This window comes from Manis pentadactyla, chromosome 4 (genome assembly GCF_030020395.1).
Source record: "Manis pentadactyla isolate mManPen7 chromosome 4, mManPen7.hap1, whole genome shotgun sequence".
Lineage (NCBI taxonomy): Eukaryota > Metazoa > Chordata > Mammalia > Pholidota > Manidae > Manis > Manis pentadactyla.
In genome coordinates, this window is record NC_080022.1 from 36,517,745 (window position 1) to 36,537,132 (window position 19,388).

General features: G+C 52.3%; 3 protein-coding genes across 6 annotated transcripts; 1 reads left to right on the top strand and 2 right to left on the bottom strand.

Moving 5' to 3' along the window:
- Window positions 1–675: 675 nt before the first annotated feature.
- On the top strand, window positions 676–5,569 carry TSPAN1 (tetraspanin 1). 3 transcript variants are annotated; one of them, XR_005026334.2, is made up of 9 exons: window positions 676–813; window positions 1,254–1,318; window positions 3,806–4,012; window positions 4,226–4,300; window positions 4,416–4,514; window positions 4,593–4,751; window positions 4,843–4,926; window positions 5,106–5,345; window positions 5,432–5,569. XR_005026334.2 is itself a non-coding variant. In XM_036893174.2 (8 exons), exons 2-8 carry the CDS (start codon window positions 1,262–1,264, stop codon window positions 5,151–5,153), a joined length of 729 nt encoding a protein of 242 aa, XP_036749069.1. In that variant the 5' UTR covers window positions 676–813; window positions 1,254–1,261; the 3' UTR covers window positions 5,154–5,569. The 3 variants fall into 3 exon arrangements, 2 of the variants coding, with proteins under 2 accessions (XP_036749069.1, XP_036749070.1); XM_036893174.2 differs by having other exon boundaries at window positions 5,106–5,569; XM_036893175.2 differs by having other exon boundaries at window positions 3,806–3,913; window positions 5,106–5,569.
- Window positions 5,570–7,859: 2,290 nt separating this feature from the next.
- Window positions 7,860–16,974, bottom strand: POMGNT1 (protein O-linked mannose N-acetylglucosaminyltransferase 1 (beta 1,2-)). Of its 2 annotated transcripts, XM_036893021.2 has the most exons (22): window positions 16,838–16,973; window positions 16,233–16,403; window positions 15,492–15,606; window positions 15,231–15,349; window positions 14,531–14,596; window positions 14,326–14,439; window positions 13,371–13,488; window positions 13,079–13,177; window positions 12,800–12,927; window positions 12,380–12,450; window positions 12,093–12,168; window positions 11,818–11,901; window positions 11,689–11,730; window positions 11,435–11,493; window positions 11,034–11,106; window positions 10,823–10,951; window positions 10,615–10,740; window positions 9,567–9,631; window positions 9,329–9,373; window positions 8,984–9,119; window positions 8,605–8,714; window positions 7,860–8,504 (listed from the first exon to the last, which is right to left on the bottom strand). In XM_036893021.2, the coding sequence occupies exons 2-22, from the start codon at window positions 16,350–16,352 to the stop codon at window positions 8,417–8,419; spliced, it is 1,983 nt and encodes a 660-aa protein (XP_036748916.1). In that variant the 5' UTR covers window positions 16,353–16,403; window positions 16,838–16,973; the 3' UTR covers window positions 7,860–8,416. The 2 variants fall into 2 exon arrangements, with proteins under 2 accessions (XP_036748916.1, XP_036748917.1); XM_036893022.2 differs by lacking the exon at window positions 13,079–13,177 and having other exon boundaries at window positions 16,838–16,974.
- LOC130683212 (voltage-dependent P/Q-type calcium channel subunit alpha-1A-like) lies at window positions 16,653–18,929 on the bottom strand. The gene is made up of 2 exons (XM_057499453.1): window positions 18,573–18,929; window positions 16,653–17,080 (listed from the first exon to the last, which is right to left on the bottom strand). Exons 1-2 carry the CDS (start codon window positions 18,589–18,591, stop codon window positions 16,653–16,655), a joined length of 447 nt encoding a protein of 148 aa, XP_057355436.1. The 5' UTR covers window positions 18,592–18,929.
- Between the last annotated feature and the right edge of the window lie 459 nt (window positions 18,930–19,388).

Sequence of the window (19,388 nt, forward strand, 5' to 3'; positions counted from 1 at the left end):
GCGAAGGGTGGAGAGCAAGAGAGAGGAGGAAAGAGGAAGGGAGGAAAGCGATGAGGAATTTGAGGTTTTGTGGAGAGAAAAGGACTGGGAGCCACTTGCTACTCAGAGTGGGAGCAGAAGCAGCCAACCCTCAGTCATTCCCTTAAAGTGGGTGCGTGTGTGGGGAGGCGGGGGAGAGGGAGACAGAAACTTTGAGTACCTCAGATGTAGCTCTGTTGCTTGTTAGTTGCTGGGAGTCAGTTCACACAGTCCAGAGTGTATATGTGCATGTGTGCATGTGTGCATGCACACACATGAGCACTAGTAGGTGTTTATGTATGTATCTGTGTGTGAATATACAGACAGAGTTTGGGCAGATGTGCATGCCTGTGAGCACATAGGGTAAGCACGAATGTATCAGCAGATGAAGAGTAAGAAGCATATGTGTGCTATTGTGGAGGGCACACAGACGTCCTGGGAGCCCACCTTTCCCACTCCCAGACTTCTCTCCCTTCTTCAGATCAGGAGGGGCGTTGCCTGTGGTTGGCGTTGCCAGGCAGAGGCTGGCTGCTGCTGTGGCCATGGGGACAGATCTCCAGGCAGCAGGGGGCAGCAAGGGCAAAAGGAGGCTGACTGGCTGTGGGTGGGGCAGGTGGGCAGGCAGGCAGAAGGAGGCCTTTAAAGTGCCTTCCCCGCCTGCAGGTGAGCAGTGGTGTGGAGAGTCAGCTCTGTCTTCCTACGTGCCCACGCAGTGGTAGCTCCCTGGAACTGTCTGTCCCTCTGGAGCCTTGGCACATCCCTCTTTCAGAACTCGCTACCAAGAGACCTGAACAGGTGATGGCATAGGATAGAGGTTATCCTGCAAGGTGAAACCAATCTGGAAGCAGGTTTGGGGAACTGGATGGGCCATGGGGAGGGTCCTGGCAGAGTCTAGGGTTGGTCTGGGAGGGGTCTAGGATAAGTTGGTGCCAGGGAAGGGCATGAAGTGACCCGTGGTGGGAGGGCTAGGCTTGGGGTGCCAGTGGAGGAACCTGGGGCATTCGGATCTCAGAGTGTCAGGTGGTGGTAGGGGACCTGGGCAGAACAGAGTGGTAGGGGTGTCAGCATGGGGATTGGGAAAAGCCCTGAGATGTCAGAGTCTCCATGCAGGGACACTTGGTGATATATGGGTCCAGGACGCTGGAGTCTGGTATGTCAGGGTCAAAATGCCAGGGCCAGCCCAGGTGGGACAGGAGGTGGAGTGAGTTCCTAACTCATACATGTCTTCCTCTCAGGAGCCACCATGCAGTGCTTCAGCTTCATTAAGGCCATGATGGTCCTCTTCAATTTCCTCATCTTTGTAAGTATGGAGTCTGGGCTCTTTGGGGCTTTCTAAAGGAGTGGGGCACAACCTGAGCAGAGCCCAAGTTGGGCATAGGAGATTGCTGTACTCAAACTCTGTCCTGCCAGTTTCCCATGATGATGGGGTGCAGATGTCTCCCCAGATGCTGAGTCCTGGTCCTAGTGCAGCTGCACAAGCTGGGGCGGAGAAGCTTGAGGGCATCCCCTTCCTTCCAGACTTAGAGTAGGGCAGGGTACGGTAATAGGAGTGATTCTCTTCTTTTTATAGGTATTGGAGGCCCAGTGAGGGCAAGGGGTTTGCCTAGGTCCCCTGGTGTGGAAGAAAATTCAGTGGCCTCTGTAGGATGGAGAGTTGAAAAGAAAGAAGGCCCAGAGACCTCAGAGCAAAGGGTCGGCCTCTAGCAGTCCTTCATTCATTCAACAAACATTTATTGCTTAAGACTGGCTGAATGCCTGGGTGACAGATGAGTAAGCCCTTTCTCTGTCCTCAAGAATCTCAGATCTAGCAGGCAAGATAGGCAAACAGTGACAACATAGTATGTCTGGCCTTAGCATGGGGACTATGGGAGCGCAGAGGAGGGGCTTGAACCCCACCCTGGTCAGAGAAGACTTCCTAGAGGAAACAGTTGAAGCTATGAGGCGGTTGTAAAGTAAGCAGAAAGGCCCAGAGGCCATGAAATCAGATACTGTTCAGAAAACCAGAAACAGATTGTGTAAGGCATGTTTGAAAAAGCTGAGCAATGAGGCATGGACCCTGGAGATGGTGGTAGAGATGGGGAGAAATGGACAAAGTGGACAAAGGACAAAGCCTTGGATGGTAGCAGAGGGATAGAAGAAGGAGCAAAGGAAACAGAGGTCTTGGAGATGATGCCCATGTCTCTGGCATGAGCAACTCAGGGGATGTCCCACAAATAGCTGTGCACCCAGTGGAGTTACAGGCAGGCAGAGATAGACATGAATATTTGAAAGTCATGTGCCTGTAGATGGTCACTGAAGCCATGGGAGTGGGTGTGAGCACTCAGGGATAGTAAACTCAAGGAAACCCAACTTACAGGGGTTTTATAAATGTATAAATATATATGTAAAACATATCATTTAAAAATAATATAAACTTATATGTGGAGAAATGGCCACCAGGAAGTAAATGGAGAAAGAGCAACAAGAGGAAAACAAGGACAGCACGGTATGGGAGAGGTCAAAGTGGAGGCAGCCCACCAAGTGCCCACCAGCTTTAGTGAAGGATGTTGCCGCAGACCTCAGAGCCACATTAGCATGGGTTAGGGTGAGTAAAAGGCAAGGAAGTGGAGACAGGAAATGGAGATGATTTTAGAGAAATGGGGCTGGGGGTGAGTAAACTCTCTAACTCCCAAGGGGTCTGTGGCTTGGGCTTCCATTAGCTTTAGGGAAACTAACGTTTATCCACGTACTTGGAGATGGCAACAGGAATCCCAGAGATTTGGAGATCAGGACTCTGGCCCGAGTGGGTTAAAGGCAAATCCGGTTTGGTTTCTAGCCTCTGTTGCCCAGGCCTTGCCAGGCTGGGCAAGGCAGGTTCACACCTTAGGCTCCTTGAAATTTGAGCCTGCGGGCTGGAAGCCCAGATCTCTGTTCTTGGGCAAACATGCCTGGATCCAGCCACAATCTGCCATCTCACTCCTGATTCTAGCCTCAGTTTCTATACCTGGAAAGTGGGGTCTGGGCACCAAGGTGGTGGCAAGCTGACTCATCTCCTGAAGCTCTGAATCAGCAAGGCTTTGCTCTAGTTGCTGTGGAAACTGGGGAGTGCGCCTCCTCCCAATCTGGGCCTCAGGATTCCCTCTGATGTTTGGGGTTGAGCCAGAGCACCTCTAAGAGAAGCCCTGGATGTATTCCCCCTCTGGTGCCTCAGTTTCCACTTGTGAGGCAAGGAGAGGTCTAGACTGAATCAAGCACAGGCCTAGAGTGATCCTGGAGGGGCCTCAGGTGGGTGTCCCTTCTCACCTGCCCTCTTCAGGGTTGGGAGCAGGTGTAAACTTCAGCCCCGCCTCTGTTACTATGGTGACTGTTGAGCCTGCTCAATGCTGTTTCTGCCTATCAGAGGACAGAGGTGTCCAGGCACCCACAGCCTGGCAAGGAAATGAGGTGGGGCGGGAAGTTGGGGGTTGGGAGGTGCTCACCTGCTTATCTTCAGTCCTAGCTGTGTGGTGGGACTGTGGCAGCAGTGAGAGAAAGCCTTACCCATCCTCTAGCCCTGTGGCTATTTCAAGAAGCCCAGATTTCATTTATATCTGCCTAGGTGTGGTGTGCAGCCTCGTACTGGCTATGGGTGTCCCAGCTCCCATCTTTCTGGCTCTAAATGATGTTTCCCCTCTCGGCGTGAGGGGTTTTTAGACTCCTTAGCCAATAAGGGGGAAGTTTCTTATCTCCTATCTTCATGATTCAGCTGAACCATGTGGTAGGGAGCTGCCTACCAGCACTGTTCCAAGGCCTCTCTCTCTGTCCCCAGCTGTGTGGTGTGGCCCTGTTGGCGGTGGGCATCTGGGTGTCAGTCGATGGACCATCCTTCCTGAAGATCTTTGGACCACTGTCGTCCAGTGCCATGCAGTTTGTCAACGTGGGCTACTTCCTCATTGCAGCTGGCGCTGTGCTCTTTGCTCTTGGTTTCCTGGGTTGCTACGGTGCTCACACTGAGAACAAATGTGCCCTCATGATGGTGTGTCAAACCCAGATCCACAGGCCCATAAACAAGGCCCAGGGTCCCCCCACCCTTGACACCAGGCCCTGGGGGTCCCCAAACACTGCTCTGGACTCCAGAGGCTTCAGCAAAAGGGGATCCCTGACTCCTTTTTATTGGGGGGTGGCTTAGGGCAAGGAAGGCACAAGGGACTGTCTCTCCCTAAAACTCAGGCCCCTGTTCCTCACTCAGTTCTTCTTCATCCTCCTCGTCATTTTCATTGCTGAGGTCGCAGCTGCTGTGGTCGCCCTGGTGTACACCACGATGGTGAGGAGCAGGGACAGGGCAAGGGGGAAGACTGGGCAGAGCCCCAGAAGTGGGCTGTGGCCTGTGAGTGGCCACTTTCCCCAGCAGGCCCTAAACACTGGCCTGCCCCATGCAGGCTGAGCACTTGCTGACGTTGCTGGTGGTGCCTGCCATCAAGAAAGACTACGGTTCCCAGAAGGACTTCAGCCAAGTGTGGAACACCACCATGGAAGGGGTAAGGTGGGCGGGGGAGATTTTGGGTAGGGAGAAAGAAGCAAGGCCCTACTGACCATCCTGCCCTCCTTGTCTCCAGCTCAAGTGCTGTGGCTTCAACAACTATACAGATTTTGAGGACTCTCCCTACTACTTCAAGCAAAACTTCACCTTTCCCCCATACTGTTGCTTTGATAATGTCAATGGCACATCCATGGAAACCTGCACCAAAGAGAAGGCCAAAGACAAGATTGTGCAGGTGTGGGCTGGCATGGAAGTTTAATGGCCTCAGGATGCAGGATGAGTGTGGGGCAGCTGCTGACTAAAGATGCTCTCTCCTCTCCCCCAAGGGTTGCTTCATTCAGCTTCTACATGGCATCCAAACCAATGCAGTCACTGTGGGTGGTGTGGCAGCCGGAATTGGGGGCTTGGAGGTAAGGGGGTGAGGAGGTTGGTGCAAGACCAGGGTTGGACCAGGGCTATTTGACTCATCTCTGAGGCCTCACTGGAGACAGACTTCTGAACAGCTTCATGAGGGTGTCTGGGCACAGGGGACCAAGGCCTAAGTACCCTGGTCACATGTCCTCATCTCTCCCTGTTCCCTCCCCACCAGCTGGCTGCCATGATTGTGTCCATGTATCTGTACTGCAATCTGAAATAAGTCTGCTTCTGCCTCCACCACTGCTGCCACAATGGCACTGAGAAGAGACTGTGGTGCAGCCAAGTGACCATGACAGCGTGGCACATGATCCAACAGTATCACTTAGGCCGGAGTGGACCTGGCCTTGCTCTTCTGGACTTGGATCAAATAGGAATCACCCCTTCAGGCTGTGCCTGACTTTACCTTCCATTGGTGGGTTTGGGACCCAACTGTTCCAGGGCCTCTAAGGTGGCCAGCCTCTCCCTCCGGGCTGTCCCTTAAACCTTGATTCCTCTCAGGCCAAGGGGAGCTCTTGCTGATCCCAGCACTCCACTGGGGAACAAGAGAAAGCTACCCTAAAGCATGGGCAGTTGCAAGACCGGCAGTCATGCGGCAGGTGTGTAGAACTCCAGATCTCATAAACCAACTAAAATGTTTCCATTTGGACTCTTTTTCTGTATCCATGGGGAAAGGGGCCTGTCTTGCTTAAATTGGCCTCAGATGTAGCCAGAAGGCCACTGGGAAGGTAGCAGCAGAAGGAAGTGGGATGGAGGTGGGTGGCTATGTCTCCCTTTCATTTGGATCCCAGCCTTGGGATGGAATCTAACAGGGGATGGCCAAGAGGGCGCTGAGGGACGAGCTGGGGGCTGGGCCAGTCGGCCGTCCTACAGTGCAGGAGGACTTCGCCCGGAAACTACTCCCTCCTGGTTGGGAACACTGGACTGAAAGGCTATGAAAATAACAAGTTTGTGCCCAAGTGGGGGTGGGGAGACCAGAAATATTGTCAGAGAAATGGGAGAGGACTACTTCCTAGACTCTGGGAAGTCCTCCAGAAGCCCCCATCAGAGGAGAGGAGCCAGGTTCCTCAGCGTTCCCACTCACTGTCCCTACTTTGGGAATTTCAGAAAGAACTTCATTTATTCTTGGTCTTGGCCTGCCTGATGCTCTACAGATATGATCTTTTTTAGTCTTAACCACTCCCATGATAGAACCTGGTCCTAAAAAGGCCAATTGACTTGTTCTAGCCCCACAACTTTCTGTGAAGAGCTGAGCCTGGATTTGGGCCCAGGCCATCCGACTCAGAGCCTGGTGGGGTCCTGGCTACTGTGGTGACAGATTTACTTGAAGGCCAGAGTGTCCCAGACATAGATCTTGAACTGGGAGTGATAGCACTGAGGCAGGCAGGCTATGGCTGGAGGATACAGCGTCTGCTACAGAGCAAAGCCCAGCCTGGCAAACCAGTCCTTCTTACCTCCCTTTGACCCCAAATTCCTCTTCCCAAGTTTTTTCTAAGGCAACTCAGAACTATCACCCCTGGCTGAGGCCAAAAAGGAACAGCAACCTGGCCATAGCCACACCCAGTTCCTGACAGCTAGTCTGCAAGGCCCAGATTAGCAGCTGACTGGTGCGGGGGTGGCACTGGGCAGGGCAAGCAATCAGCCCCTCCCGCCTTCCACCGCCTAGCTGTGCCTCTCACACCCATCATCCCCAGTAGCCTACATGGGAGGCTGCAGGGAATTTGTTTGCCCAGGGCGGCCTCCACATCATGGGCTAATTGCTCCTCAACCCGGCTGTTGTGGCACGTCAAACACTACCTCCAGCTCCAGCAAACACTGAAGGCGTCAGTGTGGCGAGATATGCCCAAGCCACTCACCACCTGCGCCCTCACCGCGCTGGGCTCCAGGCACCAGTCAGGGAGGTGGGGCAGAGAGCTGGGAAGGGACAGGAGTTCCAGCAGCTCCTGCCTCCCTGGCTAAGGCTCTACAAAAGGAGAACACCTGGCTCAGCTCGCGAGGGCTCTGCAGGCAGCTCTGAAGACTTCTGATCCTGTTTCTTCATAGAGCCCTTACATGTCCTGCCCCCTACCTTGTGGAGGCCAGTCTGCCTTCCTACAATGTGGGAGGACTTTGGCCTGAAACTACTTCCTCCTGGTTGGGGGCAATGGACTGGAAAGCTATGAAAATAACAAGTTTGTGCCCAAGTGGGGGTGGGGAGACCAGAAATATTGTCAGGGAAATGGGAGAGGACTACTTCCTAGGCTCTGGGAAGTCCTCCAGAAGCCCCCATCAGAGGAGCCAAGCTCCGTAGCCTTCCCACTCAGGCAAAGCCCCATACCTATCTTATCCATTCCTTCTCGATAATCCCATTCATTTTCTGATGCTTCTATGAATAATTTAGATCTTCCCAAATTCTCTGGGTCATGGGGTGGGTGAGAATCTGATGAAAACAATGGCTTTTCTCCAGAAAAATACCCAGATGTGGAATCTGCAAACAAAGTGCCCTAAGAGCCACAGACACCCTAGCCTTCTCTGAATGATGCCCACCCAGTTCTGTCTTACTCCCTTCCCACCCCCACTATATTCACCTGCTTTCCCATCACCTCCTCCACCCACACATATCCCTTTTTGCCCTCTCTTGCTCTGTCTCTGGGGACAGGTGCCTGGCAGTAAACAGTGGATAACAATAGAGAAGGGGCCTAGGATTGCTGCTCCAGTCTCAGCCCAAGTCAGGTGGGGCTTCGGTCAGAAGTTCTAGGGTGGAGCCTAGGGAAAAACCTTGGTCAAGACTTGGGCATCCCCTGGTGGCCAAACGGTCCCAAGTGAAAGATATACCCAGTGGAGGACTGTAAGAAAAACTCACCATCCATCACAATCATTCTTTCTCCTGTCCATCTTTCTCTCTTTCTTACACACACACACACGCATGCGCTCACAAAACACATTCCCAGAGGTTTTCTCCTTTTTTAATCAATGACCACTTTATCCACCTGGACAAAGAGAAGGCTGTGAAGAGGCCTGGTTCAGTGACTGAAGGTTTCTGAGTGAGTCTGCATCAGCAGGCAGGCCTGCACATGGCCTGGGCACAGCAGTTTCCTGAGTAAGAACCAGCCCCACCCTCAGGGCAGCACCCCAGTCCAGAAAGGAACCAAGGCCCTCCAGGCTTCAGCCTGTTTCCAAGGCCCTAAGGACAGTCAATAAATAGGTTAGATTCTGAGCCAGGCCAGGGAGGAATACACAAAGGGCAGGGTCCCAGTGATTCCCACGTCCTTTTCTGAGACTATACTGTCCTTCCCCAACAAGGAAGTAAATAAATAGACCTCCAACTCAGGAACAGGGGCATTGGAGCAGGGGAACCTTCCCCATGGAGTTAGTAATTAAGTCTCATGTTAAAAACAAACCAGCCGCAGCCCCTGCCAGTGTCTACAAAATCCTACAGGATGGGGTGAAGGGCTAGCCTGCCTGGGGGTACACAGTACCCAGCCCTGCAGGGTCCTGGAGGAGGTCTCATGTCTGTTCTGCAACTCCTGGGGCTCCTTCCTCCTTTGGGGGTGGCTCCAGAAAAATTGGGGTGATTGATGGTGGCTTCTTCACGCTAGACAGATAATAGAAAATGTATAGGAAAGAGGTTATTAGCTATGTCTGTGTCCCATAATCCCACTAGTCTCCCATTTCCCAGGGCATGAGTCACTCACGAGTAGGGGGAGGCTGGTACCCCCACAACCAGGAAGTGGTTCTTCTTCCGAAACAATCTCCAGAGGCCCCGGTGGTTGCCACGCACATCCAGGTCCCAGATATGGAGGCACTGGTTGGGGTACAGTAGGGAGAGAGGCACGGGTCAGAGAGTTGTGGGGAGAAGCCACCAAGGACCCTTAGCCCAGCACCCACCCCACCTCAGCAGTCTTCTCAATGTGCAAGAGGTAGCATCTTCTACAATATGGATTTGGACAAGGGGGTTAGAAGAGGGGTTTCTCAGAGTGTGAAGATAAATTTCTGCAGAAGAATATTCCAGAACAAAGGCTCCCTGCATCTGTGGGAAGGGGTACGCCTGGGGTGGATGTGGTATTTGGGCACCTTGGCAAGCTGGGTCCAGGCGGTAAAGTCATCATCCTTCTCCATTCGGATGAAGGCCACATAGGTGTGACCCTCTGTGTCTGGCAGGAAAGAGTCTTCACAGGGGTTCTTGCTGTGGTCCAGAACCTCAGCTTCACTGCAGGGGGTGGAGAGAAAGCCCAAGACAGGGCCCACTTCATGGGAGTGTCACACAAGGCCCTGTGCTTAGTTTAATGCTTTGCTGTTGCCATCTTGAAATTTTAACTTTTTGAACAAGGGGCCCTGATTTTTGTTTTGCAGTAGGACCCACAAATTATGGGACTAAGACCTCTAGTATTTTACTCCTCTTCATTTCCTGCCACATACCTGAGCAGCCTGTGAATTTCCACTTCATAAGCTTCCTTCTTCAGACTGAAGGGGAAAGAAAAAAGGGTCAGGAGAAGGGGTGGTGTCTCAGGTCCCAGGGGCAGGGCAAAAGGTCACATGGGAATTGGGAGGCAGTAGGCCTGGGATAAAAACTAGGCCTCTTTTTGAAAGGGACTGCCAGAGGCTGGTCACCAAGGCTCTGAGATACCATCTTGTTTGCCCTGTCCCCAACCCCCACCTGTCCACATTCCTGAGCTGGACACCTGGAACCGTGTTGAACTTGTGCTTCTTGAAGTAGGCCTCCTGGAATGAGTATGAGGGTGAAAATCAGGGTCTTAACATTGTCTGGTCTACACCCACCCACTGATCCACCACATATCCACAGTTAAGTCCTGGACCTTTAAGAATCCCTCTAATTCCTTCCTGTCTTCATTCTGTGCAGCATCCTTGGCAGGCTCTTACTAGCTTTAATTTGGGCTTCACTGTTGCTAGAGAGCTTATGCCACATGGCAGCTCATGCTACTGACCCCTGAGCTAGTCCCTGTCTCTAGTGCTCTTCCCTAGGCCTGCTGTTCTAGAGCCACAGAAGGCAGGGACAGGCCCTAGAGAAGGCTGTGGGCAAAGGGACAGGCTGGGCTGGCAGGGAAGTGCTGTGACTAAACTACTGAGAGAGGACTGGGGTGCCTGCCCCTCTTGGGGAGATGAGTGGGGCTCTGGTATTAGCCAGCCTCTGAGGGCCCTTCTGGCTTCTAGGAGGTTCCACACTGGAAGCTGTCCATTCCTTTAGGCTGGGCTGTTGTCTCAAGCTGTCCCTTGCTGTAACTGGGGAGACCTCGGACACATCCAGGTAGAGTGTGGGGGCCTGGGGAACTCCCTGTTCACTTCAGGCTGAGGTCTGAGCCTCAACACTTGCAAGAAGAGAAGAGGGCAGAGCTTGCAGGGCTAGATAGGTGCTTACTGGCACAAATACCCTCCCCACACCCACAGTCCAGGGCTAAGAATAGTAATAATAAAAATAATAGCAGCTAGCCATTATATAATGCTTACAGTTCAAAGCATTTTATATATATTAACTCATTTAAACCTTCTAACATCAAAACTCTATGAAGTAGGTAGCATTTTTATCTTCATTTTACAAATAAAGAAACTGAGGCAAAAGAGGATAAGTAATTACCCCAAGGTTACATAGCCAGTAAGTGGGAGAGCTGGGCTTGCCCCAGAGTCCCCAGTCTTGCCCTGTCTACCATACTGTGCCCCCCTCCCCCACATCCCTGCCTCCCACTCACATGGAAGTAACCATTCATGTTGAGGCCGACAATGCCAAAGTGGTAGGATCGGGAAACATCAGGGATGATGCACTCTCGGCCTCGGCGTTGTTCGGGCATCCGCATCCACATGTCCCAGTCCCAGAGCTGGGGGCACAGAAGACTATGAAGGTTAAGAGGTTCGGAGCTGGAAGGGGACTCCAGCCCACTCACCCTACTACCAGGGCACCTTTTCCGGTGTGGGCCATTTGGGCTCAAGCTCCTCCTTGTACAAGGACTTCCTCAGCACCCAGCCCAGGCCAGGCATGGTCTCCACACGGTATAGCAGTGCTGGGTCCTCAGCCGTGTGTTCATACCCCTGGGGACGGGGGGCCATGGTGGGAGGTATCAGTCCGGTACCTATACAGACTCCCCAGCTGGCCCCTGTCTACTCAGCCTACCTGGTCATTCCAGGCAGAGATACAGTACACACTGTCATCCTCCTCCAGCAGGTGGATGGACTGGCTCAGGAAACTGAGAGAGGCAGGGGCCAAGTTTTCAGGAAAGGGCAAGGACAAACCCAATCACACAGTGATGCTGGAAAAGCTGGCGATGGGACTCAGAAGTCATGCCTCCTTGGCCCTTCTCCCAAATTCCCACTGCCTCCATTCATCCTTCCTACTCTCTGGTCTAACCCCGACACTTGCTATCCCAGCTTCGCTCAGGCTTTTTACCCACTTTTGAGCTCACTTCTTCCAGAAAGCTCTACAAGGCACTCCACTGCCTTCTTCCCTAGAAACCCAGGCAAACAAAGAGGCCCTACATGGCTTACAGCAGTTACATGGAGGGGCACTCCCCTCACCTGAAAAAGTCCACAGCAATGTCCAGGTCCTCTTCCAGAACCACAGCAAACTTGGCTTCCTGCAGGGGGCGGGGAACACAACCCCAAGGGGGCCTTTCCCATCCTGGGTCTTCTTCAGCCCCATCCCCCTTCTCAGGCAGTACTGCCCCCATTTTCCAGATCAGGAGGATGAGACAGAGAGGGGCATAACACGACCAGACTTTATGCCCATATTTCCCCTCCCAAGGCCCAAAAGTTTTGTCCTTACTACTCACTGGAAACAGGTTGAAAGTGGCAGTGAGGCTGGCCTTGTAGTGCTGGTGGGGAGTGGGAATAGGGCCTATGAGCTCTGGGGTGGACAGCAAGTCCGGGGTGTCCACCCCTCTGTCTCGCCTAAGCAGTACCTGAGACACGCGAGCATTCTTGATGCTGATGGGAGTGTGCTGGATGCCCCTCAAACCAAACAGTGCCACCACATCCATCGGCTCCTGGGGAACATGGTCACGGTCACCGTGTGAGCCATCTTCCCTGGCCCACCTCTGTGGGCTCAACCGTGCCAAGCCCTTCACATTGCACAGCCCCTGCCTGGGTTTTCCCCCGGCCAGTCCTTGGTGATCGTTGTTACTCGGCACCCACAGCCCCGTGCTCTGCTCCACCTGAGCCCCCAAGTCCCACTCACCTCATAGTAGCCATCAATGAAAACTGTTATCATCTGGGGAGACACCCCCTGGGCTGACAGCAGAGAGCGCAGCATCCTGGGGAATTATTTAGGGAAAGGTTAGGCCTCTTTGTCCCCCAACTCAGAGCTCCCTGAATGGGCCCAGACTCCCCATGGTCTCCTAAAACCAAAATCTATTGCCTTTCTGCCCACCTCAAAGGTTCTTCCTGCAGGTAGATGAGCCTGGGGCTCCCACCCACTAACTGCCCTCCTGTTCAGTGCTGGATACAGCCCACTCTCAAGCTCACCTGTACAGGTAATTGGGCCGATTCCCTGCAATGACAGCCACAGGCACACTGAGGACCTTGTTGTCTGGGAGCTGAAGGAGAAACAGCTTTTAGCTCTTGACTCACTCCCTCTTCAAACTGTGATCCCCACCTAGGGAACAGTTCTTGGGGAAGAAGGGGACCAGAGTAAACAGGGAAAAGGCAGAAGGTCTTCCCTGCCCTGGCCCCTCCACACACTCAGCCCAACTCTGACTCCAGGCCTTTGCTCACGTGGTCCATCCCTTGTCCCCAACTAGGACACCCCCTGTCTTTCCAAGATCAGTATAAATTCTCAGCTGCTGGTTCCCTCAGGCCGGGACAGGGAAAGCCAAACTTTGATCTTTCCTAAGACCCCCCCCCATAAGAAGGAGTCCAAGCCTCAGTGCCTAAGGCCCCACTCACTGGGTCAGGGCTGAACTCGATGGGTGTGGGGTCCTTGCAGCTGCACACACTCCCATAGCCCTCAACTTTGCTGCAGAAGCGCCGGCGGCGACGGTTTAGCTCCGTGTCTGCCCAGTGGCATTCTGCCTCTGAGGGAGGGATGGGGTTGACAGGATGGGTCATGACATTCTGGTTGAGAGTACCACAGGCACCCAGTCAAGAAAATAGTGTCACAAAGAGGATTCAAATGCCCACCCCCAGCCCAGGCACTGCCCTGGAGCCCAACCCCCACTAATCCACCTTCAGCTGAGCTCAGCGGCACATCTGTCTTCAGCAGGACTGGGTCTCCCCAGGATGAGAGGGCAGGTGACTTAGAATGTTTCTCCCCAAGGACAGGACCTGGCAGGGGTAGGAATGACGGGACAAATGGGGGCCCAGCCTCCTGTTCTGGAGCTCTTCTTTTCATCTCTACTCACTTCTATCCAACCACCAGCCCTGGCTCCTATTTGCCCCCCACCCCACTCCATATCCTGGGGTTCTGCTCCTCCCAAGACTTTGATACTCCAGGGTGGACGGCCTAGGGTGCTGGCACCTCCTTTTAGTCCCACGAAGGCCCAGGTGTCCCTCCAGCCCAGAGCAGGGCCAGCCTGGCTTCCCAGGCTCCTCAGCAGAGCCTTGGCCGTGTCCTTGAGGTGGAAAGAACCCTCGTCCTGGGAGACAAGAGAAGGTGGTCAGCCTGACTGGCATGGTTCCAGAAGACCTGGCCTTATGGAGCCCTATGTGTCAAGCACCATGTAAAGCCTTTTACTCACATTAGCTCACTGAAGTATAACAATCTGCTGTGGTTACTATCATTTCATGGATAAGAAAACCAAAGGCTTAGAGAGATTGTGGGAATCATTCAAGGTCACCAGGCTAATAAATCCTTACAGTGATCCCACATAATCTGCACCTCTCCACCCACTTCTCACCATTCGTCTCCTCCCCTCCCTCATTCTGCTCTAGCTCCAGTGGCACCCTCGCTGTTCCTTTAAATTAAGCATGCCAAGCACCTTCCTACTTCAGTGCTCTTTGCACTTGCCATTCTTTCAATCTAGAATGCTCTTCTCCAGATGTTCACCTGGCTCTCTCCTAGCTTCCTCTGGCTTTCTGTTCCTGTGTCACTTCCTTACAGAGGCTTTCCCTTTGCTAAAATGCAACTGCCATCACTGTGTCTGCCTTGGTTTATTTTCTTCATATTTCTTCATTGCCTGACAGTATACATTTGGTGGTTTTTTGTTGATCTTGCCCTGCTGGAACATAAGCTCCATAAAGGTAAGAACTCAGTCTTGCTTCCCATTGTATCCCCAGCATCCAAAGCAGTGCTTGGCACAAAGTAGGTGTCAATAACTATTTGCTTAATTAATAATAACAAGGCTAGATTGGAACTTATATCACCTTCTTCCAGAGGCTCTTCCCACTGTGCTATATTAGAGGCACAGAACTGGGGCCACGGTAGGGGTTGGAGCTGGAGGTATAGCAGATGAAACCAGGGCAGAGTCACTGACCTTGACGGTACAGATGAGCACTCGACCAGGTGCCACCATATTGAGAAACAACACCATGGCCTCATCCTCATGAGGTGAGTATGTATCAAACACGCGTTTTGCCATCACATGGCCCTGGCAGGGGACACATGTTTTATGAGTTAAGTGCCACCAGCAAGGAGGGTGTAGCTTCAGCCCTCTAGGTCCCCCACCCCTAGAACCTTACCGTGGCCTGGTTGAGGACGATGACGTGGATGCCCCGGCCCTGCTCCCGGGCCTCGTCCTCCAGTACCTACAGGGGGCAGAGACGAAGTCCAGCTCTTCACTACGGCACTCGAGGTCTGTCTGTCTTATGGGCACTTAAAAAAACAGCTGCATAACACCTCCCCCTGCCTGTGCCTCTGTTTCACAGATCTAGTCCAACCCAGCTTGAATGCCACCTCTTCTTGAAAACCTCCATAGCACCCCTATCAAAAGATATCACATCTTTCTACAACCCTCTCCTTCACAGTTTTCATGGCTTTTTGAGCCCTTGATTGCCTCTCCCTCATGACATTAGATATCCTTTAGATTGAGCCCCTCAAAGCAGAGCCAGGTCTGATTACCTCAGGGACCCCAATGCTGGGGACAAGGCTGAGGTCCAAGAAGGGAGCAGGAAGTAATTATGAAATAATAAATAATCTGCCTAACATTAATGATTACTTTTGATAATATCCCACTACACCTAAGACATTTCACATACTTTCCATTTAATCTTGACAAGTTAAAGTCACCAGTCTCAGTCTACAAATAAGAAACTGAGGCCTCCAAAAGGCACACACCTAGAAACTGGCAGAGGTGCAGTTCCCACTCAGACAGTAGACCCCAATGCCAGTGGACCATGCCCTGAGCAGACAGATTAACTCACCAGACACGGGCCCACTCACCGTAGTACCATCCACAGCCACATATACTTTGCTGCGGCTTGAGTATACCTCCACATCCAGGACCCGTCGGGGACCACTGCCTCTGCGCCGTGGAGGCTCCAATCGGCCCAGGGCCTCATCTGTGGGGGTGCAACAGGTCTTGGAGATAGTCTCTCCAGCAGAGTCTCATACCTTGGAATCTGCTTGCTAGTTCAGCTGTGAGATTCCAGGGGACCCCACCCACCCCACCCCTAGCCAATCCCATCCCCAGCCTGGCTCCACCATAGTCTTGCTCCGGCTCCAGGTCTTCATTGGCCTCGCTGATTGCTCGCCGTGTGTCCAGGATCAATTTGATGTTGACAATGACAGTCACCAGTAGGAAAAGCACAGCCCCTGTCTGAAGGGAGGGATGGGGAATACTAAAGAGGGCAACCCCTCCACTGAGGGTCTTCCAGAAAGGAGGGGCCTGGCTGCGGTGAGGACACACGGCAAACCTGGGCCCTGTCTCTCCAGTTGTCTGCCCAGCTCTACTCCCCTAACCAGGATTCAGTTTCACAGCCACCTCCTCCAGGGAACCTCCCCTGACCCCTTCCCCTTCATCAGGGCTCACCCTACCCAGAGCTCCTGTATTCTTCCATTTGAGGCCTTGATTTCCTTGGTCCTCTCCACAATTAGTCGCTAGAGATGAAGCCAGTCCCAGAGAACCAAGCTGGGGATCAGAAGACCTGGGTCCTAGCCCTGACTGTCTGACAGATGTGTGCCCCTGGGCAAAGCCTTCCAGATCAGATTTTAGGTTTCTGTTAGAAACCTAGGAAGCTGCACCCTGGGTTCTGATTCCAGAACTCTGGGCCCAACCACTACCTGGTAGGGACATGACACAAAGAGGGTCCCCCTCTAGGAACCTGCTGAGTTCCTAGAGGAACTTTCCAGAGTGGGGGCAGCCAAAGCTAGGTTCAGATGCACATGATCTCAGCTGGGCAAAGCTGGGAGGAAGTCCCTGGGAGGTTTGGGACATCTCTATACCTGACAGAACCTCCGCAGGGCTCGCTGGTTAGTCAGTTTATACTTCCAGGTAAGATACCAGCTCCGCTTCTTCCGAGCCCCAAAGGGCTTGATGAGGGGGTTGGGCTTCCAATCGTCCATGCCGGACTTGGGGGGTCACCACTGTCCTGACCAACCCATGCCTTCAGGAACCTGAGGGGACCAGAGGTTCACATGGGGTAGTGTTCCTCCCAAAGTCTGATGCCTCTTGGGGATTTGAGGGAAGACCTCCCAGCAACTCTTCCCTCCAAGCATCATGCTGTGTGATCTGGGGAAAGTGACTCAACTTCTCTGGAAACCTTCAGAGGTGTCAGATCACCTGGAAACTCCCCTGAGACGGGCACTGCCAAGGCAGCCCAGGGCCTCAAGGGTGGAGGCCAAGGAATCGACTCTCAAGGATCATCAGCCCCTTCCAGCCCTGGGTAGGCAAAGGGCAGCGATCGCTTCCCCGAATCCACCACCCCCTTCCGTCCTCGTCCCCTCCCGTCTGGCCCCGCTCTTCGCCTTCCAGGGCTCGGGCTGCCGGGGATTCGGGAGAGCTGGCCCGCCGCGCCACTCCTCCCGGACCCCCGCCCAGAGGCACTCACGGTTCAGGGAGCCCGGGCACAGCTCCGGCCCTCCTCCGGCCCTCATTGCTCGGCCCGGGGAGCCGCGGGCCTCCGCCTCCTCCATGCCGCTCGCGGCCCCGCCTCGGCCCGGCCCGGCCCGGCCCGGCCCGCCTCCCGGCTTCCGCCGCCGCCGCCGCCGCCGCGGGGTGAGAGGGCGGCGGGCGGTGCTTAGGGCGGCGGCTGGTGTCAGCAGCTCGCTAGTACCGCGAGTACTCCGCCCCTCTGCAGTTTCACAGACGGCGGGCGGGGTGCCTGCTGGGAGAAAGCAGACCCCCCCGCCTGCCCCAGGGCAACCGGTTGGCCGACCCAATTCAAGTTGGAGTCCTACAGCCAGGACTAGAACACAGGCTCACCAGGGACAGGGCGACTGCAGGCCTTGGACACATACTTGGCTTGGGCAAGGCTGCACCCAAGTCCAGGGCTTGCACGGTCTTTGGAGGCTAAGGGGAATTAATCTAGTTCTACCACTCATCTGAACCTTGGGCAAGTCACATCACATCTCAGGCTAGGTTTGTCTCTCTGTGAAATGGGGATATTCCTATATGCTGCTCTTATGCCAGTCATTGTTCTAAGCACTATTCCACAACAACCCCATGAGGTGGGTGCTATTACTAATGAGTTCCAATGTCATGAAGCTGGGAGAGCTAGAATTCAAACCCAGGTGACCTGGCTCCAGATTTCACTCTTACTCCCTGCGTTCTACTGATGATAATACTTATGAAGTTGTGAAGGTTAAATGAGATAATGCATATAAAGCACTTAGCTAACAGTGGTTCTTCAACTATAGTTTGCATCAGAATCACTTTGAGAGTTTCTTAAAATACAGATTGCAGGGCCCCATTGCTACAGTTTTTGATTCAGTAGTCTAGGGCAGAGCAGAATACTGCATTTCTAACAAGTTTCAGGTGATGGTGATGCTTATTTGAAATGAGAGGGTAGCCATGGAACAGTTTTAAGCAGGGGAGCAACACAGGCTGATTAGAAATAACCTTTGCCGTTTTGTGGAGAATGTAGTAAAAGCAAATGTCCTAAAAGGAAACAGAGGAAGCCAAAAGACTGGTTAGACTCCTTTGAGCTCTCCATATTTTATCTGCTTCCTAAATGGTGGTACGGTACCCTCCAAATGTTAACAGAATTTGCCTTAGGAGTTGAGGCAATAGGTAATTTTTCCTAAGAAGTATAAATTAGAAAACAGAAGAAAACACAACACATTACATTAGCATTTGAAAAAGATGTCCCTCAAGGTTCCTCCCTAACTCTCTTCTCTCCTCAAATTCTACATGGAAGATCTCATCCACTCTCCTTACTTCTGTTACCATCTAGATTCCTAAAGTCGTTTCTGCAGTCCTAACCTTTCTCCTCAGCTCCAGGCTGACCTGTGTCCAGCTACCAGCTGGACATCTTCACAGGCCTAACCAACTCAATGTAACTCCTGATGGAGTCATCTCTTGCCACTCCCAGACCTCCTCTTGGGCTCCTGTCTTTGGTGAATGGCATCAGGCCAAACAGCCGGGAGTTACCCTTGATTCCTTGTCTCTCCAGCAACCAGTCCAGGTCTGTTTGCTCACCATTATATCCTCTGTACCACACAATGGCTAGCATATAATAGACTCTCCATAATATTTATTGAAATCATTTGTTTTTGAAAAAATACTTATTGAATGCCACTATAAATAAGTGAATGTAACCAGTCACCAAGTCTTGTCACTCTTACCTCCTAAAGTGTCCGCCATTCTGGTCTAATGCTTCTCCAGCCTCACAACCCCTAGCCCCTGGTTCAGGCCATTTCAGCCCATTTCTTGCCTTCCAACTGGTCTCCTTGACTCCAGATTTTTACTCCTCCAATCCTTTCTCCTTGCAACATCCAGAGTAATTTTTCAAAAAGGCAAATCTTGTTTTGTCAGTTGATGATTTAAAACCCTCCTGTGGATCAAGAGATACTAAGGGAAAATACATTACTTAAAATTACACAGGTAACCATTAGATGAACTAAAAATAGAGAAATATACAGGTCCAATTGAAGAAGGAAAGTACAGAGTATGAGGGAAATCCATGTTTATCATAATAGGATGTCAGTAGACAATGTTTAAAATTAAGAAATAAGGATGGGTGGGAAGGGACGGATAAGGGGAAAAAAGGGGGGCATTACTATTAGCAGACATAATGTAGGGGGGCACAGGGAGGGTTGTACAACACAGAGAAGTAGTGACTCTATAGCATCTTACTACACTGATGGACAGTGACTGTAATGGAGTATGTGGGGGAGACTTGGTGATGGGGGGAGTCTAGTAAACATAATGTTCCTCATGTAATTGTAGATTAATGATACAAAAAAAATTAAGAAATAGTGGTAGAAGCCTATGTGGAGTTACAGTTACAACCACCAGAAAAAACAGCTAAAAGTGATTTCCTCTGGGGAGTGGGACTAGAGGTGAGAAAGGATAGAACTGGGATAACTGTCTTTTCATTTATAAATCCTTCTATAACCATGGGCTGGACTTACTTGGATATAAAATCAAAATCAAGCCAA